Genomic DNA, 22,811 nt, shown 5'->3' on the forward strand with positions numbered 1-22,811 from the left:
GCATTTGACAGTCCTAGGCAACCAGTTCTGTGGTCCCCTTACGTATACCCCCCAAGGCAGGGCTCTAGCCCTGCTGCTTGGAGGATGCTTGAGGGTGGAAGCATGCGGGAGGCATGGGCCAGGAGGAAGGGAGGCCTCTGCTACACAGAGCCTCTAGCCTTTCTGGGCTTTTCTGCTCTTGCTATTAACTGCATAGGCCTACGCAGTTAGGCAGGAGAGCCTAACTCTGACCTTGTTCTTCCCTTGAACCAGAGCCCACCCCGTCTCCCAGCAGGAGCCTGGTATACATAAACCTTTGCTTTGGAATCTTTCCTACAACACACAAAACCCAAGTTGATTTGCAAAAATTTCTTAGATGTTTTAATGAAGGAAAGTACAGAAGGTGTCTCCCGTGCCCCAACACACACCCTTGATGCCCTTATTCTCACCCAGGACCTCTTTCCTTCCTGATGTCACAGAGGCTCAGCTTCTCCCACCCTCCCTCTAAGGGGCCCAGACTAGGCAAACAAGGAGCACCCTGCAGGCGGGCTCTTTCCAGGTCTCCTGAAGTGGAGAAGAAAGAAATCCATGTGGGCAGATCTGGGAGGTTTGCTGTCATCCTTTTCAGTGACTATTCTGGGACTACCACTTGTACCCTTCTTTTTCTTCCCCAAGGACTCTCTGTCTTGCTGGGCAAGTATCCCCAGAAGCCCTCTTACTCCTGAGTCTCAAGGCATGGACTCCATCCTTCGGGATCATCTCCCCAGGCCGGCGTGTGTGTCAGAAGTGAAGCTTCAGAGTTCTGTCATCCATCCCGTGGCTGGGGGGCCGGGCAGGGCCATCCCAGAGTAGGGTGAGGCTAGGAGCTGGTTTCTGCAAGACACAGGATATTCCAGCTGGTCTACAAGGGGCAGCTGCCCCTCCCACACCTATCCATGGTGAAGGCAATACAGCTTAGCTCTGCGGGCTCTGCCACAGTGGGCCCAGGTTCAAATCCATGGCCACCACATGCTCTCAGAGCTTAGGTAAAGTCCTTCTCTAGCCCTCTGGGCAACTCTAACACCATCAAATACCCACTTTTTTCTGGAACTATGAGTATCTTCAAGCTGGGGCATTTGAGGGTAGCACCTAAGTGGCTCTGAACAGATGCCCTGAGAGATGCTCTGACCGGTGCTGAAGGGTCATTTTTGCACAAAGGTCAATTCTGAATAACTAAAAATGTTTAGGATTTATTATTTATTTTTTTTTCTATTCAAAATACAATATATTTTCAGTACCACTGGGGGGAAATGTTTTCTTATCAATAAATACTATTTGCTTTACTGGAGATTACAGTGAGAGAGTCAATATGGCCCTGTAGGCACTAAATGTCCCTATCTGGACATATTTATGAGTGGTCACAGAGAAGAAGCCTCTCATCTCTCATCTAGAAGCATGTGGAAGGCCACCATGGGATGCTCAGGTGGGCAGCATGTAGCCACTGAAGTTAAGAGTTGCTCATCTCACCCAGCTGGGCAAGTTTAGGCCACGGAGGGCCCATGGTGGCAAGTTAAATGATAGTTCACACAGAGCCAGGTAGAGAAGCCTGTCTCCTGACCCCCAGCCAAGACACTCTAGAAGGGACAGCTCCCTGAAGGCAGGCAGGTGGCTGTTCCTCTGGCTCTCTTCCTGCTCCCTTGCCAGTGTGGCCCATTGCCAGGACAGCCACCCTTACCTGTGACGATGAGGGTGGCAGTGCTGACAGCCTGGCCCAGCGGGTTCTCAGCCACAGCCTTGTACTTGCCACTGTCCTTAGGGGAGACGCTGGGGATGACAAGGGAGCACACGCCCAGCATATCAGTGCTATATGCTGTGGGGTGTCCTTCCAGACTCTGATCATTCTTGAACCAGGTGACATGAGGCCGGGGTGATCCCTGCACCGCACAGGTCATGCGACACTCGCATCCTGGAGGCAGCAGGTGGGTCCGCAGGCCCACCAGGAACCGGGGCTTCTGGCTCAGGTCTGGTTCCCGGTAGCTTGGAGCCCTCACTGTGAATCTGCCTGCATGGAAACCAGGGCGACAGGGAGGAGGGTCAGAAAGCGAGAAGACCTGTCTGGGCCAAGTCTATAGAAAGTTCACGGTGCTGACGCCCATTGCCTAACACACATTCACTGCAGACAGATTAGAACTCAGAATCCAAAGGATAAGAGTAAGAACCAATCATGATCTCTCTACCCACATATATATATATAAATGACTGAAGCTAATATTTTGGTGTAGAAACTTCTAGATCTTTTTGCATTTTATTAGAAATTAAATCACCCATCTGATTTTATAATCTGCTTTTTCTAGTGACCTCTTTTAAGTTCCACATCTATTTGATTGTAACATACACTTTGTTTTCAGAAACATGATAACTTCTAAATTTATGGCTAAATTTATAGCCCTCATCTCTCATCTAGAAGCATGCAGGAGGCCATTCTGGGATGCTCAGGTGGGTAGCATGTAGCCACTGAAGTCAAGAGTTGTTCATCTCGCCCAAATGGGCAAGTCAAGTCCAAGGAGGGCCCGTGTTGGCAAGTTAAACGACAGTTCACACAGAACCAGGTAGAGAAGTCTGTTTCCTGATCCCTAGCCAAGACACTCTAGAGGGGACAGCTCTGGTGGGCTCCCTGAAGACTCAGCAGGGCTTCTGCTGTGGTCTCCCCAATATACAATCCACCCAAACACCCACAGGCCAACTTGTTCTCCCTGCAGGGAGGACCCACCCTGAGTCAGAACACAAGGAACATCAGTAGAGGAGGGGTCAGGCAGGAGCTGGGAAGACCAAGCCATGGCTCTGGTTCTGGATGGACCCATGGTCCAGTTCATTGGACAGGCTCCCCGCCATCTCTGCCATAGCTGCCACTCTGCCCCACCCTGCACACTCCACCGCCCTAGAATAGGTGGCCTAAGTACAGAGCATAGTCAGCTAAGTTCTCCCCCTCCAGGGGACCCTCACCTCTCTGCCTGGGGAGGCACCAGGGTTCACTGGTGTCTGAGGGTCTGCTGGTCCCCAGCTCATTCTTGGCCACTACTCGGAAGTGGTACTCAATGCCAGGAAGGACGCCCAGGCGGGTGAAGTGGTTGGTGTGGATGCGGTCAGCCACCTCGTGCCAGGAGCCGTGTGACGAGGAGCGCATCAGCACCGTGTAGTGCAGAGGGGGACCCTGGACCTCGTCTGGAGAGGGCTCCCACTGGACTGTCACTGTCCTGGGCACATTCTCCTGCAGGCGGATGGGCCCAGGAGCCTGTGGGCATGCTGCAGGAGATAGGGTAGAGGGAGCATGCACTGCAGGGGACCCAGCAGGGCTTCTGGTATGGTCCCCTCCAGAGCCCCTGAGTCTTCTGGGGGTTGCAATCTTGGAAGGCAGGTAACTGGAGGGCACTTGGTCAGGGGTGCACAGTTATCTGTAGAGGGTAGAAAACCTTTCCCAAAAGAATACGTTTTAATTCACTTGAGTTTTTAGGGAAAATGACATAGGACATGGACAGAGGTTTTCACAAAATCAAGGTACAGACTCCCTCCATTCCTCTGTTTCATCTTGTCTGAATATCCAGAGACTTCTCCAAGATAAGGGCTGCCTGGGAGTTACTTCAGGGGAGGGCAACCTTTATCCTGTACAAGGGACCCAGACACTTCTTTCCATGGGGTCTTTCCAGTGCTGTAATGGTGGTGACCACCGTTGCTCATGGGCTCCAAACCAAGACTAACTGGGGTCTAGGGAGGGGATGTGGCTGAATTGTCCCTAAGGTCCTGGGTCAGAAGAATAATTAAAGCCCATAAGGGACCCTCCCCCTGCCCTTCTTCCTGTCTTCAAGCACAGAGGAAAAGAAGACAGTGTGCCACCTTGCACACACAGGCCAGTAGAATGGCTGAGACCTGTGCCAAGGCAGGGGAAACCTCCATGCCTCGGTGAGTGGCCCAGCCAGTGCTTGGAGCCCAGAGCCATGCCGCCTCACCTGCCACCCTGATGAGGAAGTCGTAGGCAGCCTCCTTCCCCTGAAGGTTCCTCAGCACCACAGTGTAGCGACCACTGTCTGAGAGGCCAGCTGTAGGAATCAGAAGCTGGGTAAGGCCATCCTTGGTGGTGGTCACACTTCTCTTGGACAAAGTCAAGCCATCCTTCAGCCAGGTCACCTCAGGCATGGGGCCAGCCTGGAGGAAAATGAGAGGAAGGAAGGGTTGAGAAGTGGGAGCTTTGGTGGTGGTGTGGAAGTGGAGCTATTCAGGCTGGGCCTAGAGTAGAGGTGGTGAGAAGAGCATTCTGGGAGGGGAAACGTCTGCGCAAACTCAGAGGTGGGCAAGTGCCTGTTCAGAAGCAGGCCAGTAGAGAGGCGGTGATGTAGTGTGGGGCTGGCAGGTGGAGGTGGTGGAATAGGAAAGGAAGCTGGCCAGGTAGGCCAGGCAATACCCTAGCACCCCGCCCATGCAGACATCCGGGTCTTATTCTCTAAGCACTGAGCTGCTGCTCTAAGACGTTGAGCAAGAAAACATCACTGAATCTGGATTCACCTGGTGCTGGATGGGAGTGAGAAGGACCAGGCAGGGGGTGACTTGGGAATCCCTGTGATAGGGAGAGAATGCAGGAGGGCGATTATAGTGGTCTGGTCTAGAACTGAGGTGACCCTGACTGACTGGGAGACCAGTCCAGCTGCTTGATGACCATACTGCCAACCGCCTGTGGGAACCTCAGTGGCGGGCACACTGGGGAAGCTAACAGTAACTGATTGTTAGCACCTGGACTAACAATCCAAGGACTCAAGGAGTTACCAATACTTGGAACGCACAGAGAGCAGGGCTGAGAGTGTAGAGAACACTCAGTACATGTTTAACATGTCATCGCTGCCATTGTCCTCCAGTGTCTAATAGCTAAAAACATGTCATTTAGATTAAGGCAGAGATGCATTATGGCTCTGCCATTGCTGAGCCTCCCACACAGGTGATAATGATTTTGATAACAATAAATATGATAATAATAAAAGTAACACATATTGAATGCTGGCCATACACCAGGCTGTTCATGTGCTTTCAGGGGATTGATTCCTTCTGAAAACAACCCTTTCAGTTAGGTTATATTTATCTCCATTGAAAGAGGAGGAAGTTGAAACGGAGAGGTTAAGGTATTTGTCCAAAGTCAGTGATGACATTGGAATTTGAACCCAGGCAATCTATGCTTTTAATCACTATGCTAGTGCTATGGTGTCCCTAGAGCCGGGAGGTGTTAGCATCGGTGGAGGATCATCCTGAGACCCTCTGAATTCGCAGACGAAAGTGGTGAGGAAAAGTGAGAGCCCTAATTTGGAGGTGCAGTACCAGAAGGTCCCATTAGAGGGTTGTGTATACTGTACAGGGAGCAGAAAGGCCACCCAGCCACCAGGGATGAGGACCCTCCTCCCTCCTTCCTCACCTGTGGCCTGACTTCACTGACTACAGACCCCCACCCCCAAAAACAACAACAACAACAACGAAGGCAAGAGAACCACAGAGCTCTCTGTCTCCCTCGGCCACTCTGGATTCCCTTCCCCACACCTTCGAGACCCACTCACTTCAAAGGAGACAGGCACACGAATGGTGTCCCCAACTCTGACCATCACTGAGTCCTTTGCATTGGAGTCCATGAGGAATTTGGGGCAGCCTGGAACACATAAAATGGCTTGTCACCTCCCTCCACGGTTGGACCCCAGCCCCCGGTCACCAACGCAGCAGAGCAGAAGGGGAGGCCAGGCCAGTCTAATTGCTGCTAAAATCCCATCCAGCGGAAGAACCTCAAAGGAGAGGCACTGGGCAGAAGAAAGTGGGGAGGGGAGCCCCAGGAGTGGTGGGGACATGCTGGAGGAGAGGGACAGGAGTTGGGGTAGGGAAGGCAGAGGGTTAGGGTTAGCCTGGAAGAAGGAAGTGACAAACAGTCCATCTTTTTGGTTCTGCAGGTGACATAACCACCAATCTAAGACAGGAGGTGACTTGCCCGGGGTCACACTGAGTTAGGAACAGAGCCAGGACAAGATTCTGAGATTTTGGACTCAGGTGCTGTGTGCTTTTCTCCTTATTTTCACATGATGACTAGGGTCAGCTGGGCTGGCCCAGTGTCAACTTGGGTCAAAGACAGGTCAGCTGGTTCTAGTAACTAAGACCCAAAGGGAAAGACAGTCTGCCTTTTGGTAACGGGGTCTGGGGCATGCTCCACCCTGACCAGGAACTGCCTGAGCTGAGCGGCCCTTGTGCCTTGGAGTCACCTGTTTCAAATCCTGGCTCTGCCTCACACCAAGGGTGAGACATTGGGAAAAGGACCTGGGATCTCAGTTTCCTTCTCTGTATATTGGGCATAAAAATAATATCAACTTTGTAATGAGCTGCAATGAGAAACCATTTCCAACTAGGCCTGCCCGGCCCAGCACCTTGCACATGGGAAGTGTCAACACATGTTACTTTGTCAGGCTGGGGAAGGGGATCCTGGCTCAGCACGTGCATGGTGGCTGCTCGGCAGCCCCCTCTCAGGAAGGGCCTGCAGGGCTCAGTGTGGGAAAGAGGTGGTACTCACCAGTAACAGGCACGGTGTGCACTATGGTGTCCAGGGCAGTGGGCTGGCCGTGGCCCCCGTCATTAACTGCTGTCACCCGCACAAAGTAGCTCTCTCGAGGCCGAAGCCCCTTGACTGTGAAGGAGGTCCCAGGCACAGTGCCCACGTGGCATGGGCTCCACTGGAGACTGTCTGAGCCACACAGCTCCACCACATATCCCTGAGCTTTGTCCCCATCCTGGGCATCTGGCCCCACCCAGCTCAGGGTGATGCTGGTGTGTGATGTGTCCGTGACTTGAAGATCCCGCACAGGCCCAGGGGGTCCTGGTCAAGCACAGTGGAAATATCAGAAATGGCATCAGCCTCTCTTGGTGGAGGTCACTCAGGTGGACATTGATTAGCCTTCCCATGGGAGACAGTTTCTTTCTCTTGGGGTCCTTTCACTTCGTGGCCCCTGAAGCACCTACCTGAACCAAACTCTGCCTCTGTCCAGTACCTAACCACCCTCTCTAATTCTTGAAAATGGGGACTTTAGTGGATGACCTCTTAGGATCCTTTATCCCTGAAGACTAGAACTCTGTGTCTTTTTTTCTGAACTGTAAGCGCTGAGTTAGAACTGCCTCTGGGCACGCAGAGCAGACACATCTGTTAAACAGAAATAATAACAGCACTCCCTACCCCAGGAGGGGGCTGTCTGGAACACAGGAAAGGCAGGGTACATGTAGAAGGGCTTTGGAGAGTGCTGAATGTTGGACCCACCCGGGAGCTTAAAAATATGGGCAGCCCCAGAGATTCTGATTTGGGTGCATCCTGAGCAACAGGGCAGGAAGAGCTCCCGGGTGTCTCTAAATAAATTCCCAGTGAAGTTTGGAAAGTGTTGGTCTAGGGCAGTGCTTTCTGTATACAAATCACCAGGGAATGTTGTTAAAAACACAGATCTGATTCAGTAGGTCGGAGGTGAGGCTGAGCGAACTCTAATAAGTTCCCTGGTGATGCTGCCCAGACTTTGCTCAGTAGCAAGAATCTAAGAAACATAGGGCGGGGGTGTAGCTCAGTGGTAGAGCACTGGTCCAGCATGTGTGAGGCCCTGGGTACAATCCCAGCAACCCCCCTCAAAAAAATCTAGGGAATGTAGTCACCCTTGTGACTACTACCCCAACACTGCCTATCCTATTTGCTATCTCCATTTTCATCACTGATTATAGAGTAGTCAAGAGAGATTTTCCTTGACAAGAAAAGGTGCACAGCCAGTTCTCCTCCCTCATCCCTCCATTCCACACTTTGCCCTTCCTAGGACTGAAATTTAGATGCCCCTTTGAACAATTAAATTTATAAAATATTCTATTCCCAGTGTATTCATTCAAATAGATTGCCGCCTGGCCAACTTGGGGACTGACCTGCCCAGAAGCCAGAGAGCAAGTGACATGGTCAGGAAGGAGTCTTTTAATTCTGATTGATTTCAATAGAGGGCCCCTAAGATATGCCTCATCCCAGTGGCCTTTTAACCCATATCTTCCAGCCCTCCTGGCCACTTTCTCCTACCTGTGACCTCCTGTCCCGTCCCACTGTGCTTCAGAACCATCCCATGCTCACCACCCATCCCACCACCACCCCTTGGGTTGACATCCTACTCACTCATGGGGTCTCGGGCAAAGACAGCATCAGATGGGGGCCCAGGCTCTCCAAGGCCTGAGGGGGCCACTGCTGTGACCCGGAACTCATACTGACAGCCCTGCCGCACATCTTCCACAGTGCACTTCCTCTCTGTGAAGAGACACCCTACATTAATCCCACACTGGGGGACCAGGAGATGAACAGACATCTTGGTGCTTCCAAGTTCAAAGAAGAACAAGGCTGGGCCCTAATACTTCCCTTCTCTGGCCATCCACGTGTGACTCAGTTCTCTCCAAGGCGAAAAGATGCTGGGGTCCCAAATCCCTATCTGGTTCTGCCACCAATTTGCTGAAGTGCCTTAATCTCTCCAGATTGTGCTACCTTACAGAGCTGTTCATTTAAATGAAGTTGAATCAGTAGTGGAGTTGGGAGGGTGGTGCCCTCCCTTCATCTCCGTCTTTCTGGAGGTGGAATTATAAGGCCCTGAGAGGGTTCTGCTCCTAAGTAGCTCAGCCACAACTAGAAGCCAGTCTCCTGACTGTCTGCTCTGGTCCCTTCTTTCCTCCACAAACCTGGCTTCCACAGCATGCAAAACACAGAAATGCAAAGGGTCATGGGATACCTTAGCATCTGCCCAACGCTTTGGCTTTTTCAAGTTCTTTCTGATCTCAGAAAGCAGCTGGTTCTTAGGAATCTACTTAATGAGACAGAACCATGAGGATTGTTCTCTTCTCTCTATTTGTGGATGAGGAAATAGATCTAGAGAAGAAGAGGGCTACCCAAAGACAAGGTCAGAAGTAGAGGGCCCAGGACTCACACCTTCATCTCTGGCTCTAACCCAGGACTTCTGTAAACCAGGGTTATTCAACCTGAGCACTGTTGATGTTTCTTGCCAGATAATTCTCTGGTTTTGTTGGGAGTAGGGGAGCTCTTGTGTACTGTAGGATAGTCAGCAGAACCCTGGCTCCTTCATATCAGGTGCCGGTATCATCTACTCCCCACCCAGTTGTGACAATCAAAAATGGCTCCACATATTGCCAATGTCCCCTCGACACAAAATCATCCCGGATGAGACCTATTCTATTAAACCAATTTGGACTGGCAACGCTCCTATGCCAAGAGGAAGTCTAAGCAACTTGGAGCCAGGGCAATGAGAAGCATCCCTCAGGCCTGCTCACCAGACATGGGCTGATCGTTCACGGCTGTCCAGGTGTTGCTCCCCTTCTTGCGCTTCTCAACCAGGTAACCCAGGATGTGGGCACTGCCAGGGCCCCGAGGTGCTGTCCATGTGAGAGTGATGCCCTGGCTGGAGGCCGATAGAATGGCCGGGGTGGAAGGGGGCCCTGGGATTGCTGGGAGCAAAGAAGGTGAAGGTCAGCCAGAGGCTAAGGCTCATGAGGAGATTCTGAGGTAGAAGGCACGGAACATCTGGCACCCTACTCTTTCCTGGGACTGTAGGAATTGGCTAGACTGCTCTGGGACACTGTTCAGATGCAGGCATGATAGGTTCAAAATCTTTCAGCCTTAAGTCCCCTGTTAGGATATCCCAAACTAGGAGGATATGATAGAGAAAGATGCTGGCCTCTACTCGGGCCCTGAGAGAGCAGGCTGTGTGCTGGTCCCTTCACTCCCATAGGCACCATCAATCTTATTTCCTGTCCTGGTTGCCAGATCCCAAATCAAGCTGAGGCAAGGAGTCTCCATTGGGCTTTAGAAGGACTTCAAGGCCCCAGGCAGAAGCCAGTGTCCTTTAGCTGCAGGGGCAGACCTGCTTGCCCTCTGGCCCAATGTGGATCTAAGAGTGTCCCAACCACCAGCCCCAGCCCTTTCTCTCACCGTCAGGAGCCACCAACACCTCCTCAGACTCCAGGGCCTCCCCAGCCCCCTCCGAGGTCACAGCTCGCACACGGAAAGTGTACTTTCTGCCCCGCTCCACGCCGGCATCGGTGAAGGTAGTGCTGTCAGTGGGGGGTTCGCCCACCTTCAGCCAAGTGCTCCTGCCAGCCTGTCGCCTCTCCACCACGTAGTGCTCCACGGCCCGGCCCCCATCATCCTTCGGGGGCTGCCAGCGGAGGCAGACACCAGCCCTGTGGCCATCCTGCACCTCCAAGGGGCCCTGTGGGGGCTGAGGCTTGTCTGAGGATCCACCGAGAGGAGCAGGAGGAGAAAGGGGTCAGAGAAGTTGGAAAGAAGCCATGTTGGCCTTCCCTCCACAGTGGGCAAGCCTGCAATGGGGTGGACTACCCAGAGAGCCTTGGACATTACCCAGAGGTTCACAGGTTTCCTGAGACAGACAGATGTCCCTGGTCTCTACTTCCCCAACACACACACACACACACACACACACACACACACACACACACACACACAGATGTACCATGCAATGCTTTAACCCATACCAGCCCCATTGGGTGGGTGCATGGGACCAGCTCAGCCTCCTGGACACAGCAGTCCTATGTTGTTGGCACCACTGAAGCTGGGGGCCTCAATCTCACTCCAGCAACTTCCCTAGCACCCTGTGCATTGGGGCTCGTGGGAGAATAACCACATCTCCCAGCAGGAGCCTGGGCCTTGTTCATCCAAACTGCATCTTCCTGCTCAGTATAGGGAGCAGACAGAGGACAGACAGGGGTGGCTTTGGATGCAAAACAGCATGCAAAAGAGCCCGCAGAGACTGCACCCCAGACCTGCCCCTACTGTCAGGGAGGACCTGGAATTCCCGGGACCCTCAGGCCTCGGATGGGGCGAAGGCTGGGGTTGGCACCTATGACTTGCAGGGTGAGCTCAGCCTGCACAGAGCCTCCCTCGCTCCTTAGCATCACGTTGTACTGGCCACCATCCTTCCTGCTTGCGCTGGGAAGGCACAGTCGTGTGTAGCCATCCCCCAAGGCCACCTGGGCCCCCCTGCGGCTGCTGCCCACCACCTCGGCCCCGTCCTTCCTCCAGGTGGCCTGAACAGGGAAGTGGCTCTGGAAGGGAATCTTCATTGTCACCGGCTTCCCAGCCTTGACCACCAGTGGCTCTCTCAGTTTCTCTGTCACATCTGGAGCAATTACGGGGGGATCTAGAGGAAAAACAGGACAAGGGAGTCAAAGAAGACAGGCACCAAGTCCCTGGGAACACTGAAAGAAGAATCCAGAGGGAGATTGGGCTAAGAGTAAGAAACCCCACACCCCACCTCATGAGGACATATAAGGGAAATGGACTTTAAAGCAGGAGGGACCAGGGTTAGACCTCACCAAGGACTTCCTAGCAAGGAAGGAGATAAGACACTGGAAGGGGAGGAGCTTGGGTTGGTTTTATAAGTCATCTTCTCAGACTGAAAAGCTGAAGACTGGTTACAAAAAAATTAAGGGGTTTCTAAGTAAAGCTTATCTACTTTTGCAGAGACTGCCAGACAGGTAAGGACAGGGCTGGACCTCACCCTGGACGGTCAGGGTGGCCTCACTCTGCTGGTTGCCGGCCACAAAGGTGTACCTCCCAGCCTGGGTGCCCTGCACGCAGTCGATAAGGAGTCTGTGCACCAGGCCTTCTTGCTCAAAGACGACCCCATCCTGGGCGGTGAGCTGGAGACAAGGGCCAAAGCAAGAGACAGTCACTCCCAAGCGCACCTGGCACCTCCAGCGCCCTCTGCTGGTGCAGTTGCTATGGGATCTGATAGCTTTGTGCCTGCACGGGCACTCCTTGCTTCCTACCTCATTTAACTGTGACAACAACCTTATCAGATAGGTAGCAGGGCTCAGTGGCGCATGCCTGTAATCCCAGCGACTTGGGAGGCTGAGGCAAGAGGATCACAAGTTTGAGTTGAGTCTTAGCAAGTTAGCAAGGCCCTAAGCAACTTAATTGCTAAATTGTCTCAAAAACTAAAAGGGCTGGGGATGTGGCTCAGTGGTAACATCCCTTTTGTGTTAAATCTCCAATACAAAAAAAAAAAAGGTAGTATTGTTAGTTCCATTTTATAGGCAAGGAACTTGTCCAAAGTCACATAACTGGAGATCTGGAATCAGATCTCCCGGATGCCATGTGCTCTGAACCGCTATGCTATCTCCTCCTGACGTGAGAGCTATGAGGGAGCACAGAGGAGCTGCAAGACTGACGAAAGAGGCCCCTGGTTGGGATGGGAAGGTGCATTTGTATGATGCCTTGGAGGGTGGGTGGACCTTGGCAGGTGCAGGTGTAGAGAAGACATTGGGGGAGGTGGAAGAACAAGGGGTATGCCACGGGATTGGCTGGCACCACATTCATTTATGATTTTTTTAAAAATTTTAAACACACCAAGTTTCTGGCTATTTAAGCTTCTCTCAAAGTGGGTACATAAGTAAAATTGAGAGTAATAAACAATTTTTTTAGCCAACCTTCTATCCTCTATCCCTCTGCTTTGTCCCTGCCCCCACCCCCACAGGCACCCACATTGGTTGGTAAAAAGAAAGTGTGAGGGGACAATACCTTGACTCCATCCTTAAACCAGGCACCAGGTCCCAGGTCCCTGGTGAGGGTACAGGAAAGCGTGGCGGCCTTCCCCTGCTGCACCTCTGTGTCAGCCAAGCCCTGAGAGAAGTAGCCCCTGGGGCCTGGAGATACACAAAGGAGTCCTCAAGGCCCAGCCTCCCAGGTCATAGCCTGCGCTGCACCCTGGGGATGGCCACCATGGTCCTGCCCACTGGGATCCCCCAGTGTCAGCACAGACAAGCCTCCACTTTTCTCAGCAGGACCTAGGCTGGTAGAGGGGCCCCTGAGTCACACAGATAAGAAGTCCCCAGGGTCTTCTGAGGGAAGGGGGATCTCTGGCCTGCTTCACAACTCTGGTATTTCTGTCATAGGATTTTAGGACCAGGTGCCCAGGGGGCCTCTGAGTCTCACACAGCCTGGAATCAGTCTACACAAAGAGGAAGTAGTTGTTTACTGAATTTGCAAGAGGCTCCTGAAAATGGGGGTGCTGGCACGGATGGGAATGGCCCAGGCATCTCAGTGTTCAGGACACTTCTCCTTTGCTGCACCCCACCCCCAATAGCCCAGCCAGGAATACCTACCTCCGGCCGTCGGGGAGAAACTGCCAGTGCCGGGCTTGTATCCAGACCTGGAACTCTGCATGGCACTCTGCCCCTCATCAAGGATGTCCAACCTGCAGTCTTTGGCACTTTTCCTGCTGCCAAGATGTCTGGGGGTGCCCTGGCTCACATCTCCACTCTGAGTCTCCCCCAGGTGCTCTCCATTATCACTGCCAGGTAGCTGCCTCCGGCCTCTGGCCTCCTCTGTGCCCCCTCTCTTCGCTGCCTCAACCCCAGACTGTGCCTGATACCTGCTCCAGCGGGGACCTGGCCTCCTGCCTGACCTGCCAGACTCTCCTGCCTCCCATTTTTCATACTCCTTTAGGGTCCTGGGACTTTGGGCTTTGTCATTCTCAGCCTCCAAAAACCCCTGCTCCCCAAGAGACCCCCTTCCTCCTCCCTGTCCTTGCCCTAATTGAGAGCCTGGGCCCTGGATCCTCCCTGATCTACCTCCAGAGCCTTTTCTGCCAAAGGAATCGTCTAAGCCATTCCTGGATCCCTGCAGTCTGGACTCCCCAGGTTTGGGGGCAAGACCATCCTCCCACTCTGTGGAATTCCCTGTGCCTAGGCCACCTGAGTCCTCTGTACCACCAGACCTGCTCCTTCTAGAGATTGAACCTTTGCTTTCCGGGGACCATGGGCCTTGATGTCCACCAGCAGCCCCGTAACCTGGTGCATGTTCCCTGCCTCTAGAGTCCCCTGGCCCCTCATGGGTTCCCCTGAAAGTGGAATCTTTCTCCTGCTGAGAACCATGGGCCACAGAGCCTGGGATGCAGTTCCCAGCATGTGTGCTGCTTTGGCCAAACTCCTGATCTTGCCAGGCTGGGCTACCAGAACCTGCTCCCATCCTTCTGCCTCCTGGTAGTGAGTCCCTCCCTCCCTGGGGTGCCTCTCCCCATGGGCCAGCCATTCTGCCCTTGTCCATGGTCCCTGACCCTGCTTTCCTTAAGTCCTGTTCATGTCCAGACTCAAGAGCAGCTGTCCCTGCCCAGGTCTCACCTTCTACTGCCTTCCTACCATCAAGAAACCTAAAAGCCCCCAAACCCCCTGCTTGGCCTAGAGACTCACCCTCCCCCCTAGGAGCTCCTCTGTCCCTAGGAGACCCTGGAATCCCAGAACCATCTTGCCACTCTCCAACACTTGATTTTCCTTTGGAACAAACAGCCCCCGAGGCTGTAGGAATCCCTGAGGTTCCATAGCCCCCAAGACTGGTCTTGGAGCCCCTTCCATCTGAAAGAGTCTGTGGCACTTCCTGTGACCCCAGCATCCCTGGGCTCCTGAGGCTGTCCCTGTGTGCAGCATCATCTGCAGTCCCCAGCATTCCAGCTATCCCAGGACCTTCACCATGTGCATGCCCCATTCCTCTGCCCTTTTCTGGACCATCATAGGAGCCTGTGCCACCTTCTGATGCTACCCCGTATCCTACCCCCTCCCCCATGGCTTTGTGGTCTCTGGGTCCTGCATCCTGTCTCATTCCCATCAGTGAGCCTGGTGTTCCAAACCTCCCAGAGCCTTCTCCATAGTGCATCTTGCCCTCAGGCCCCATTGCCCCAGATCCTCCTGAGCTTCCTCTAAAACCAACCTCATCCCCTGTCCCCATTCTTCCAGCTCCCCTTACACCATCCCTAAAACCTGCCTCACCCCATGTCAAAGCATCCCCAGAATGTTCCAAATTGCCCCTACAACCTGCCTTGCTCCCTGCCCTCATGTCCCCAGGACCTCCAATACCACCTCTGTAACCTGCCTCACCCCCTGAACCCATATCCCCAGGACCTCCAATACCACCCCTATAACCTGCCTCACTCCCTGACCCCATGTCCCCAGGACCTCCAATACCACCCCTATAACCTGCCTCACTCCCTGACCCCATGTCCCCAGGACCTCCAATACCACCCCTATAACCTGCTTTACCCTCTGACCCTATGTCCCCAGGACCTCCAATACCACCCCTATAACCTGCTTTACCCCCTGACCCCATGTCCCCAGGACCTCCAATACCACCCCTATAACCTGCCTCACTCCCTGACCCCATGTCCCCACGACCTCCAATACCACCCCTATAACCTGCCTCACCCTCTGACCCCTTATCTCCAGAACTTCTAATATCATCCCTATTACCTGCTTTATCGCCCAACCCCTTATACCCAGAACCTCTAATACCACTTCTATAACCTGCCTCACCCCCTGACCTCATATCTCCAGGATCTCCAATACCACCCCTATAACTTGCCTTTTCCTCTGATCCCATGTCCCCAATATCACCCCTATAACCTACCTCACCCCCTGACCCCATACCCCCAGAACCTCCAATACCACTCCTATAACCTGTCTCATCCCCTAACCCCTTAGCTCCAGAACCTCTAATACCATTCCTATAACCTGCCTCACGTCTTGACCCCATGTCCCCAGAACCTCCAATACCACCCCTATAACCTGCTTCACCCTCCAACCCCTTATCCTCAGAACCTCTAATACCACTGCTATAACCTGCCTCACCCCCTGACCCCATATCTCCAGCACCTCCAACACCACCCCTATATCCTGCCTTATCTGCTGCTGCCATTCCTCTGAGGCCTCCTAAGCCATCTCCAAAATCTGCCTCATCCCCTGGCCCTATTCTTCCAGGACCAAGATCCTTTGGCCCTACTCCATAAGCTGTTCTGCTCCCAATCCCCTGAGACTTGGGAATTTTAGACCCATCCCCATAACCCAACACATCACCAGGCCCATGAGCCCATAGGCTCTTGGAACCAGCCCCAGCATGAGAAGCTAATGTCTCAGGATGCCTGGTATTGTCCCCAAACCCTGTTCCAGTTCCAGAGGCCCTGGCACCAAGGCACCTAGTCCTATCTCCATCACCCTCTTTTCCCCCTGCCCTCAGAGACCCTGGCTCCATGGCTCCTGGACCCCCTGTCCCATCTTCAAAACTCCCTTCTCCAAAGGTCCCCAGGGCCCCTGAGGCTCTGAAGCCCCCCAAATCTCTAGTCTGACCCCAAGGCCTTATTGTTCCAGACCCCCCTGGTTCTGCTTCTGCATATCCCTCCCCAATAGCATGCACTGTTCCAGGGGCCTTGGGGCCACCTCTACCCACAGGCCCCACTGTTCCAGGACTCCCTAAGCTACCATCAGGACAGTACCCTCCTGCAGAGCCTATTTGCCCCTGGCCCTCGGGTGTACCCCAATTCTGGTCTTCATCAATGAGCATTCCATCAGGGCCACCTGAGCCATTCCTAAGACCAACACTGCTCCCAGACCCATATCCTGTAGGACCACGATGATCTTTATTTCCAGTCCACATCCCCCCAGATACCCCTGAGCCATGCCTGTAAGTACCCCCTTCCTCAGACTCTGTTCTCACAGGCGCTCCAGAGGTGACTCTAAAACCATCACCAGGAGCAGACCCCATTTCTCCTGGCACTTTTGAGCCATCTCTATAAGCAGCCCTATTTCCAGGATCTATTCCCTTAAAATACCCTGAGCCATCCCCATTCCTAGATTCCTCTCCCCTGCTACCTCCTGGGCCATACTTATAGCCCATCTCACCTCTGGCTCCTTTTTCTCCAGAGCTACCTGATCCATTCCAGAATTCGGATTCAGGCCCTATTGCTCTGGGATCTCTTAATCCTTCTGCATCTCCTTGTGTTCCCCCAGACTTCGACATACCCAGGCCTGGAGACCTAAGTAACCTGTGGCTTCTGCCGTCTATCCCCTGACCAGACTCCGTTGGCCCAGCTCCCTGGGCACCAACCATACCCTTTTCCCCTCCACTGGACCCCCCTACTTTAGGTCCAAGGTGGGTCCCAGTCTTTCTGAGACTGGACCCTGTGTCATCCCAGAAACCTGTGCCCTCAGACTGTGTTCTGCTGGGGTCCCCTGCTTCCTTCTGCCCTTCTGTCCAGCTATGGGGAGACTGGGAGCTTCTGGAGCCATCCCCTGCCCTGCTCAAGACCCCATCTGTGAACTGGCCACCCCTTCCCTGAAGTTCATGTTGGCCACTTTTCCAGTCTCCAAGATCTCCTGGGCCTCCAGGGCCAGTTCGGTAGCTCCTTCCCACATCCCCAGTCCTCCCTGGCCTTAGATCACCTGCCTCCCGTAGTGAGCCCTCAGCTTTGGCCTCAGGACTCCTGCCCCCCAGAATAGATTTTCTGCCTCCAGGTAGTGAAGGTTCTTGGGGGTGCTTGCCTCCAAATATCTTTCCTGGATACTCCCCTGACTCCCAATAGCCCCCAGCTTCCTGATGGTCAGCATCTCCACTTCCCTGGGAGCCCCAAGATTCAGGGCCCATGCCTGCCTTGGAGCTAAAACTTCTTCCTCCAGGAAATTCTAGGGCACCAGGGCCTCCTGTCCCATTGTCTCCAGCATTCCCCAAGCCAGTTCTGCCAGCCCACGCTGCCCTGGCTGCTGCTGTCCCCCTTTCCCTACTCAGACCATCTCCTCCATCCATCTCATCCAGGTGATCTCCAGCCAAAATTTTCTCCCTTCCTTCCCCTTTTAGCCAAGACCCCTCATGATCAGACTGGGGTCCCCACAGGGCCTTCTTTCCTGTTCCAGGTCCCTGATGAGTATCCCAGAGTTGTTCTTGGCCATATATGTCCAGCTGACTGCCATTGACCTCTCTGGGCTCCTTTCCTCCCCTGATGCTCCCCAGTCCTCCAGCCTGAGAGTGAGTGGACCCAGCCTCCCAGCCTCCTGCTGTTCTCCAGTTTCTGTCCCCATCACCATCTCTGCCATGACCTTCAAGTTGTCTTTCCATGAAGTCCAACCCTGATTCTGGGCCTTCTCCCTGTAGATGAGATCTCCCTGGAAAGCTTCCGCCCCAGTCTCCCTCTAAATGGGGCTGATTGTCCCTGAGAAGAGTGACTCTGCCTTCCTCTGATTCTAGAAAGCCCTTCCTGTCCTGTCCAGGGCCCCAGGCTGAGTCACCTGTCCCTTCATCCCCCATCAAGGAGTAGCCCTGCCTACCAAGGCCATCCCTGTCTGGGCCTGCTGTGAGCTGGAGCCCAGAAGCAGGCCCTGCCCCTTCTAGGAAGTCACCCTTGGTGCCCAGTTCCCTGGGCTTCCCTCCCTGGCCACTGATGTCCCTGGAGTCTTCTGCATCTGAGGCTTGAGCTCCTGGTGTCTGCAGCTGGTGGTCAGCACTTGTGGTCTGCAGGCCTTTATCCTTCCCAGCTTCTGTGAGATATTATGCACATGGGAGGTCAATGGGCCAATAGAGAGACAAGAGGAAAGACCAAAACTTCTGTTAAATCAGACCAAAGCACCTGCCTGACCCAACTCTTTTGCCTGACTTTCAGTTTCCCCAGTAGAAAATAAGCTGCCCATCTAAGAAGGAAGCCAAGATGTTCCAGAGATTGGTGGCTAAATCCCATCTCCATTTCCCCCACCCTGTACCCACATTCCACTCCACATGCTTCATGAGGATTTTGACACATAAGTACATAAGCCAAAGTCATTTGCTTATCAAACTGCCAGAAGAAGTTGCATGATATTTAAAAGATTCCCTTGCCCTATCCCCTGCCTTACATCTGTCTGATTTATAATTTTGCAGATTCCAGTTCCAAGGGAGATATAAGAGTTCTTTCTGGCCTGGCCTGGAGTCTCCTTATCTACACTGAACCTGGCCCAATATTTCAAGCCCTATGCAGAGCCCTAGGGCCATTTTGGATCTCTGTTCCCAGAGTAGTTCCAAGAGAGCCAGTAGGACAGAGGCCGTGGAGGAGAACAGGAATGGCCATGAGAAGACTGTATTGCAGTGGAGCAAGAATGGATCTAAGGAGGGCTGGGGTGCGGGTGGCTCAGTGGCAGAGTGCTCACTAAGTGTGTAGGAGGCCATGGATTCCATCCCCAGCACCCCCCCCCCAAAAAAAAAGGTGAAGGAGGAGGAGGAAGAAGGAAAAGAAAAAATAAAGCGGTAGATTGTACCCCCCCCCCCAGTGTGGTGGCACATGCCTATAATTCCAGCAACTCAGGAGGCTGAGGCAGAAGGATTGCAAATTTGAAGACAGTCTTAGCAACATGGTAAGGCTCCAAGCAAACTTAGCAAGACACTGTCCCAAAATAAAAATGACTGGGGATGTATGTAGCTCGGTGGTAAAATGTGCCTGGGTTTGATTCCCAGTAGGGAAACATGCACGCATGCGCACACCCACACAGACACAGGATAGACTGCATCTGGCATTAGTAGACATGGTGGGTGAGGGATAGACCTAAAACAGTTGCTTTAGGCAAATCAATTTTTAAAAAGAAGAGCTCTAAGGAGCTCCTTATTGTGAGTGAGGGAATGATTCGAAAGTAAATGACTGACCAAAGGAAACCCTGACCCTGTTGCCCTGACCCTGACCGTGAGTCCTTGCCTTGGTGGAGGCAGGGAAAGACAGAGGTATGACCACTCACCTTCAACCACCAGCCAGGCGCTAGAAGCATGGAGCCCGGTATCCAGCGAATAGAGGCCCCTGTCTGAGAACCGGGCCCCTCTCACCACCAGCCGGTGGGTCAGACCATCAGGGGACACAGATACTTCATATTTGTCACTGAGTCGGAGGGGCCGGTGCTTGAAATGCCAGGCAGCATTGGGACAGGGGTTGGAGAGAGTACATTCAAAGACTGCATCACCATGTTCTTCACAGTGGGCCTCGGCCAGTGGGACCACCACTCTGGGGGGGATGGCTGCAGTGGAAACAGGAATTGGAGTGTCAGCTTGGCAGCATGACATGGTGTGACCTGATACAGAGAGGCTGGGAGTTCAGAACCCAGGTTCAGACCAGCTTGGCTACAAACTCCTGTGACACCTTGGATGGGTCACTTCCTTACCCAGGGAATCAGTCCTCCACACACATAAAATATGGGGATATAGTTAGATTGGGATCCTCTGAGGCTGTTTTCAGAAATGGTGCCTCACTTCCTTCTCTTTCCTTGGCCTTTGTTCATCCATGTTCTTTATGGTCTATCTACCCAAAGCTTCCTTCCCCAGGCCTGTTTGTCCTTCCAAGAGCCCTCCAGAGCTGCTAGGTGCTATGCAGTGACAGGGACACGAGTCCTCGCAGGTATGGAACAAGGTTTAATGAGGAAGGTGGGGCAGCACCCAGATTGTGGGGGTGGGGGTATGGGAAGCAGGAAAAGAAGAGATCTATGTAGGACACAAGGGCACCTACCCCAGGTGGAGATTCTTGCTAGGGAATTGAGAGAGATGAGGACATGCATCCCACTGAAGTAAAGTTATGGCAAGAGGATGTGAAATCAGTTTGGGTGTGATCTGGAAATAATCAACTGTGGTAGAAGGTTTGTAGTTAGGGGCATGACATGTCTGTTCTGTGTCCATGACTGTAACTTGGTAGAGCCAGCTCGGCACCAATAGAGGACAGCATGGACCAAGGCTGAGCATCATCATTTAGGTACCTGACTCTGCATCCCTCTCCCCAATTGTCTTTGCATTAGGCCCTGTCACATCTATCCCCTCACCACACACCCTGAAATGAAGCCCATTCTTAAATGATGTCCCCTATTCAAATTTCTGCAGTGTAGACAACTCACCGCTGGACTCCAGTTCTGTTGAGAAGACCACGGCATCCTCCACCTTGACCTGGTAAAGGCCAGCGTCCTCAGGCCGCAGGTCCAGGATCTGGAATTGGTAGCGCTTCCCCAGCCGCCGCAGACAGTGCTTGGTCTGGTTGTCAAAGCCATAGGGGATCATCTCACCATCCTGCCACCAGAAAAGGAAGAGGGGTGGTTCAGAGACTCGGTAGGTCCCCAGAACCTCCTGCTCCACTCGGCTACAACTAGCAGTTTTCTCCTTCTGGCCCAGGCCACAGAAAACCTGGTCCTGAAGCTATAAAGGGCATGGTGGGCCTGGAGGGCATTAAACAAGCAGATGGGGGGGCTAGGAATGTTACACTCCTTACCACAGAAGGGAGATTGACAAGAGGATGCAGAGGCACTAGACTGCTGACCCAGCTCAGGCTGGGAGGAGAGTTACTACCAAAACAGCCCCATGGTTAGCAGGGGGGGCATTCAGCAGACTTGGGGCCCCAGGGCAGGGAATGCCTCTATCCATCAAAGGGAACATTAAGGAACATCTTTAAGGCTCTATAAAACCCAGTAATTTACATACATACACCTCCTTTTACTAAGCCTTCCCTAGATTTGCTATTTGCTGAATATTAATAATAGCACTTAACAGATGCCCATTGTGTGCCAAGCACACAATGATGTTTGGGACACATCAATTAAAAAAAAGAAAAAAAGATTTCTGCCCTCAGGGTGCTAAAATCCTGAAGGATACAGACAAATAATAAACAGTATAAATAAGTAATTATTTATGTTAGGAAAAATAAAACAGAACTAGGAAAAACAGAGGAAACTAAAAGATACTGGGTGGAACATTAGGGGGTACATGAGGTGGTTAGGGTCAAGAGAGGTGTCCCTACAGGGAAGGAAATTAGCCTATAGATGTTGGGGAAGAGCAGACCAGGCACAGGGAGCAGCTGGAGCAAAGGAATGAACTAGGCCAGAGAGCAGACTGGCACAGCAGCGGGGGAAGAGGGGCAGGAGGTGGGGGAGAGATGGGGGAGGGGCATTTCATTGTGCACAAGACAGCCCTGTATCACCCTCATTTCACCAATTAGGAAACTGAGTCTCTAGGAAGATAAAATGTACCTTGTCTGAGTGATGTGATGGAGCAGGAATGAATTTGGCTACAGAAGTAATGTTATGCCCCCCAAACCACACACTTCCGCCCCAACCTCTAGTGCGTTGATAGGTTATTTCTTCTGGAGCCCCGGTAGCGATGTGTCAAGTCTCTGGGGCAGGGGTCAGATGGAGAAGAGTGCCCTCTCTCAGATCTCTCTGCTTACCCCCTGCTGTGGAATTAGACACAGCTAGGAGTGTCTGTGGAGAGCCTGGCTGTGGGCTGTTGACACCAGGATTTGACCTAACCCTAACCAGGAACTCCAAGGGATGAGGGTTTTACCACTTGTGTGCTCTGGTGGTTCCCACAGGGGCCCTATGAGATCAATTGTTTCCCTTCCCAGGACCTGTGACATCTCTGCCAGTTTCCTCTGCCATGGGCCCTCCAGCCTCACCTTATACAAGTAAATCTTGCTCTCAAAGTCCTTGAGATCCAGCTCCAGGGCAAATGAAGCGACCCCATCCTTGGAGACCTTGATGTGTCTCAAGTTAGAGATGGCATTGATGTACTAAAGGGGAGACAAATCAATCAGGAGAATGTCTCGAACTCAATCTTCGGAGCACTTCCAACCCTTATAATCCCTGATTCCATCCCTGGCCCACAATGCCCCAGTTGAGAAAGCATTTGCTCATTTTTTAAGTGGGGAGACTTAAGTCCTCAAGGAAGGAAAATTTCCAAGAAATCAGGTCAGAAAGGCAAACAAGGTGCTCAGGTGCTCTAAAAACATTCTAGCGCTTTTCCAATTATCTGTTTTTCCAGCTAATCAACATCCATTGAGCATCTGCTGCATGAAAATCTCTGTGCTGAGTCCTGTGTAAAAGCAGATGGGAAAGCTTGGAGGAGAGAAAGTTGAAGTCCCAGGTGGGACGTTTAAGTGATAAAATACTATTTTCCAAGTGATGAAATACCATTTTCATGATAACTAAAATATGTGTTTTCCACTTAC

The 22,811-nt window shown here is 52.7% G+C and overlaps 1 protein-coding gene across 1 annotated transcript in view; it reads right to left on the reverse strand.

Annotated features, from left to right (window-relative positions):
• Positions 1-308: 308 nt before the first annotated feature.
• Positions 309-22,811, reverse strand: part of Igfn1 (immunoglobulin like and fibronectin type III domain containing 1) — a 31,082-nt gene continuing 8,579 nt past the window's right edge. Inside the window, exons 9-25 of the mRNA XM_027945606.2 lie at positions 22,260-22,373; positions 20,713-20,881; positions 19,576-19,848; positions 18,302-18,351; positions 13,165-13,282; positions 12,581-12,705; positions 11,559-11,700; positions 10,899-11,198; positions 9,971-10,270; positions 9,313-9,486; positions 8,156-8,284; positions 6,542-6,844; positions 5,550-5,638; positions 3,963-4,158; positions 2,962-3,261; positions 1,694-2,020; positions 309-852 (exon numbers count right to left, since the gene is read on the reverse strand). Of these exons, the coding sequence (XP_027801407.2) occupies positions 839-852; positions 1,694-2,020; positions 2,962-3,261; positions 3,963-4,158; positions 5,550-5,638; positions 6,542-6,844; positions 8,156-8,284; positions 9,313-9,486; positions 9,971-10,270; positions 10,899-11,198; positions 11,559-11,700; positions 12,581-12,705; positions 13,165-13,282; positions 18,302-18,351; positions 19,576-19,848; positions 20,713-20,881; positions 22,260-22,373 (3,123 nt within the window). The 3' untranslated portion in view covers positions 309-838. The remainder of the gene's footprint in view (positions 853-1,693; positions 2,021-2,961; positions 3,262-3,962; positions 4,159-5,549; positions 5,639-6,541; positions 6,845-8,155; positions 8,285-9,312; positions 9,487-9,970; positions 10,271-10,898; positions 11,199-11,558; positions 11,701-12,580; positions 12,706-13,164; positions 13,283-18,301; positions 18,352-19,575; positions 19,849-20,712; positions 20,882-22,259; positions 22,374-22,811) is intronic.

Source organism: Marmota flaviventris, chromosome 12 (genome assembly GCF_047511675.1).
Source record: "Marmota flaviventris isolate mMarFla1 chromosome 12, mMarFla1.hap1, whole genome shotgun sequence".
Taxonomy (NCBI): Eukaryota; Metazoa; Chordata; class Mammalia; order Rodentia; family Sciuridae; genus Marmota; species Marmota flaviventris.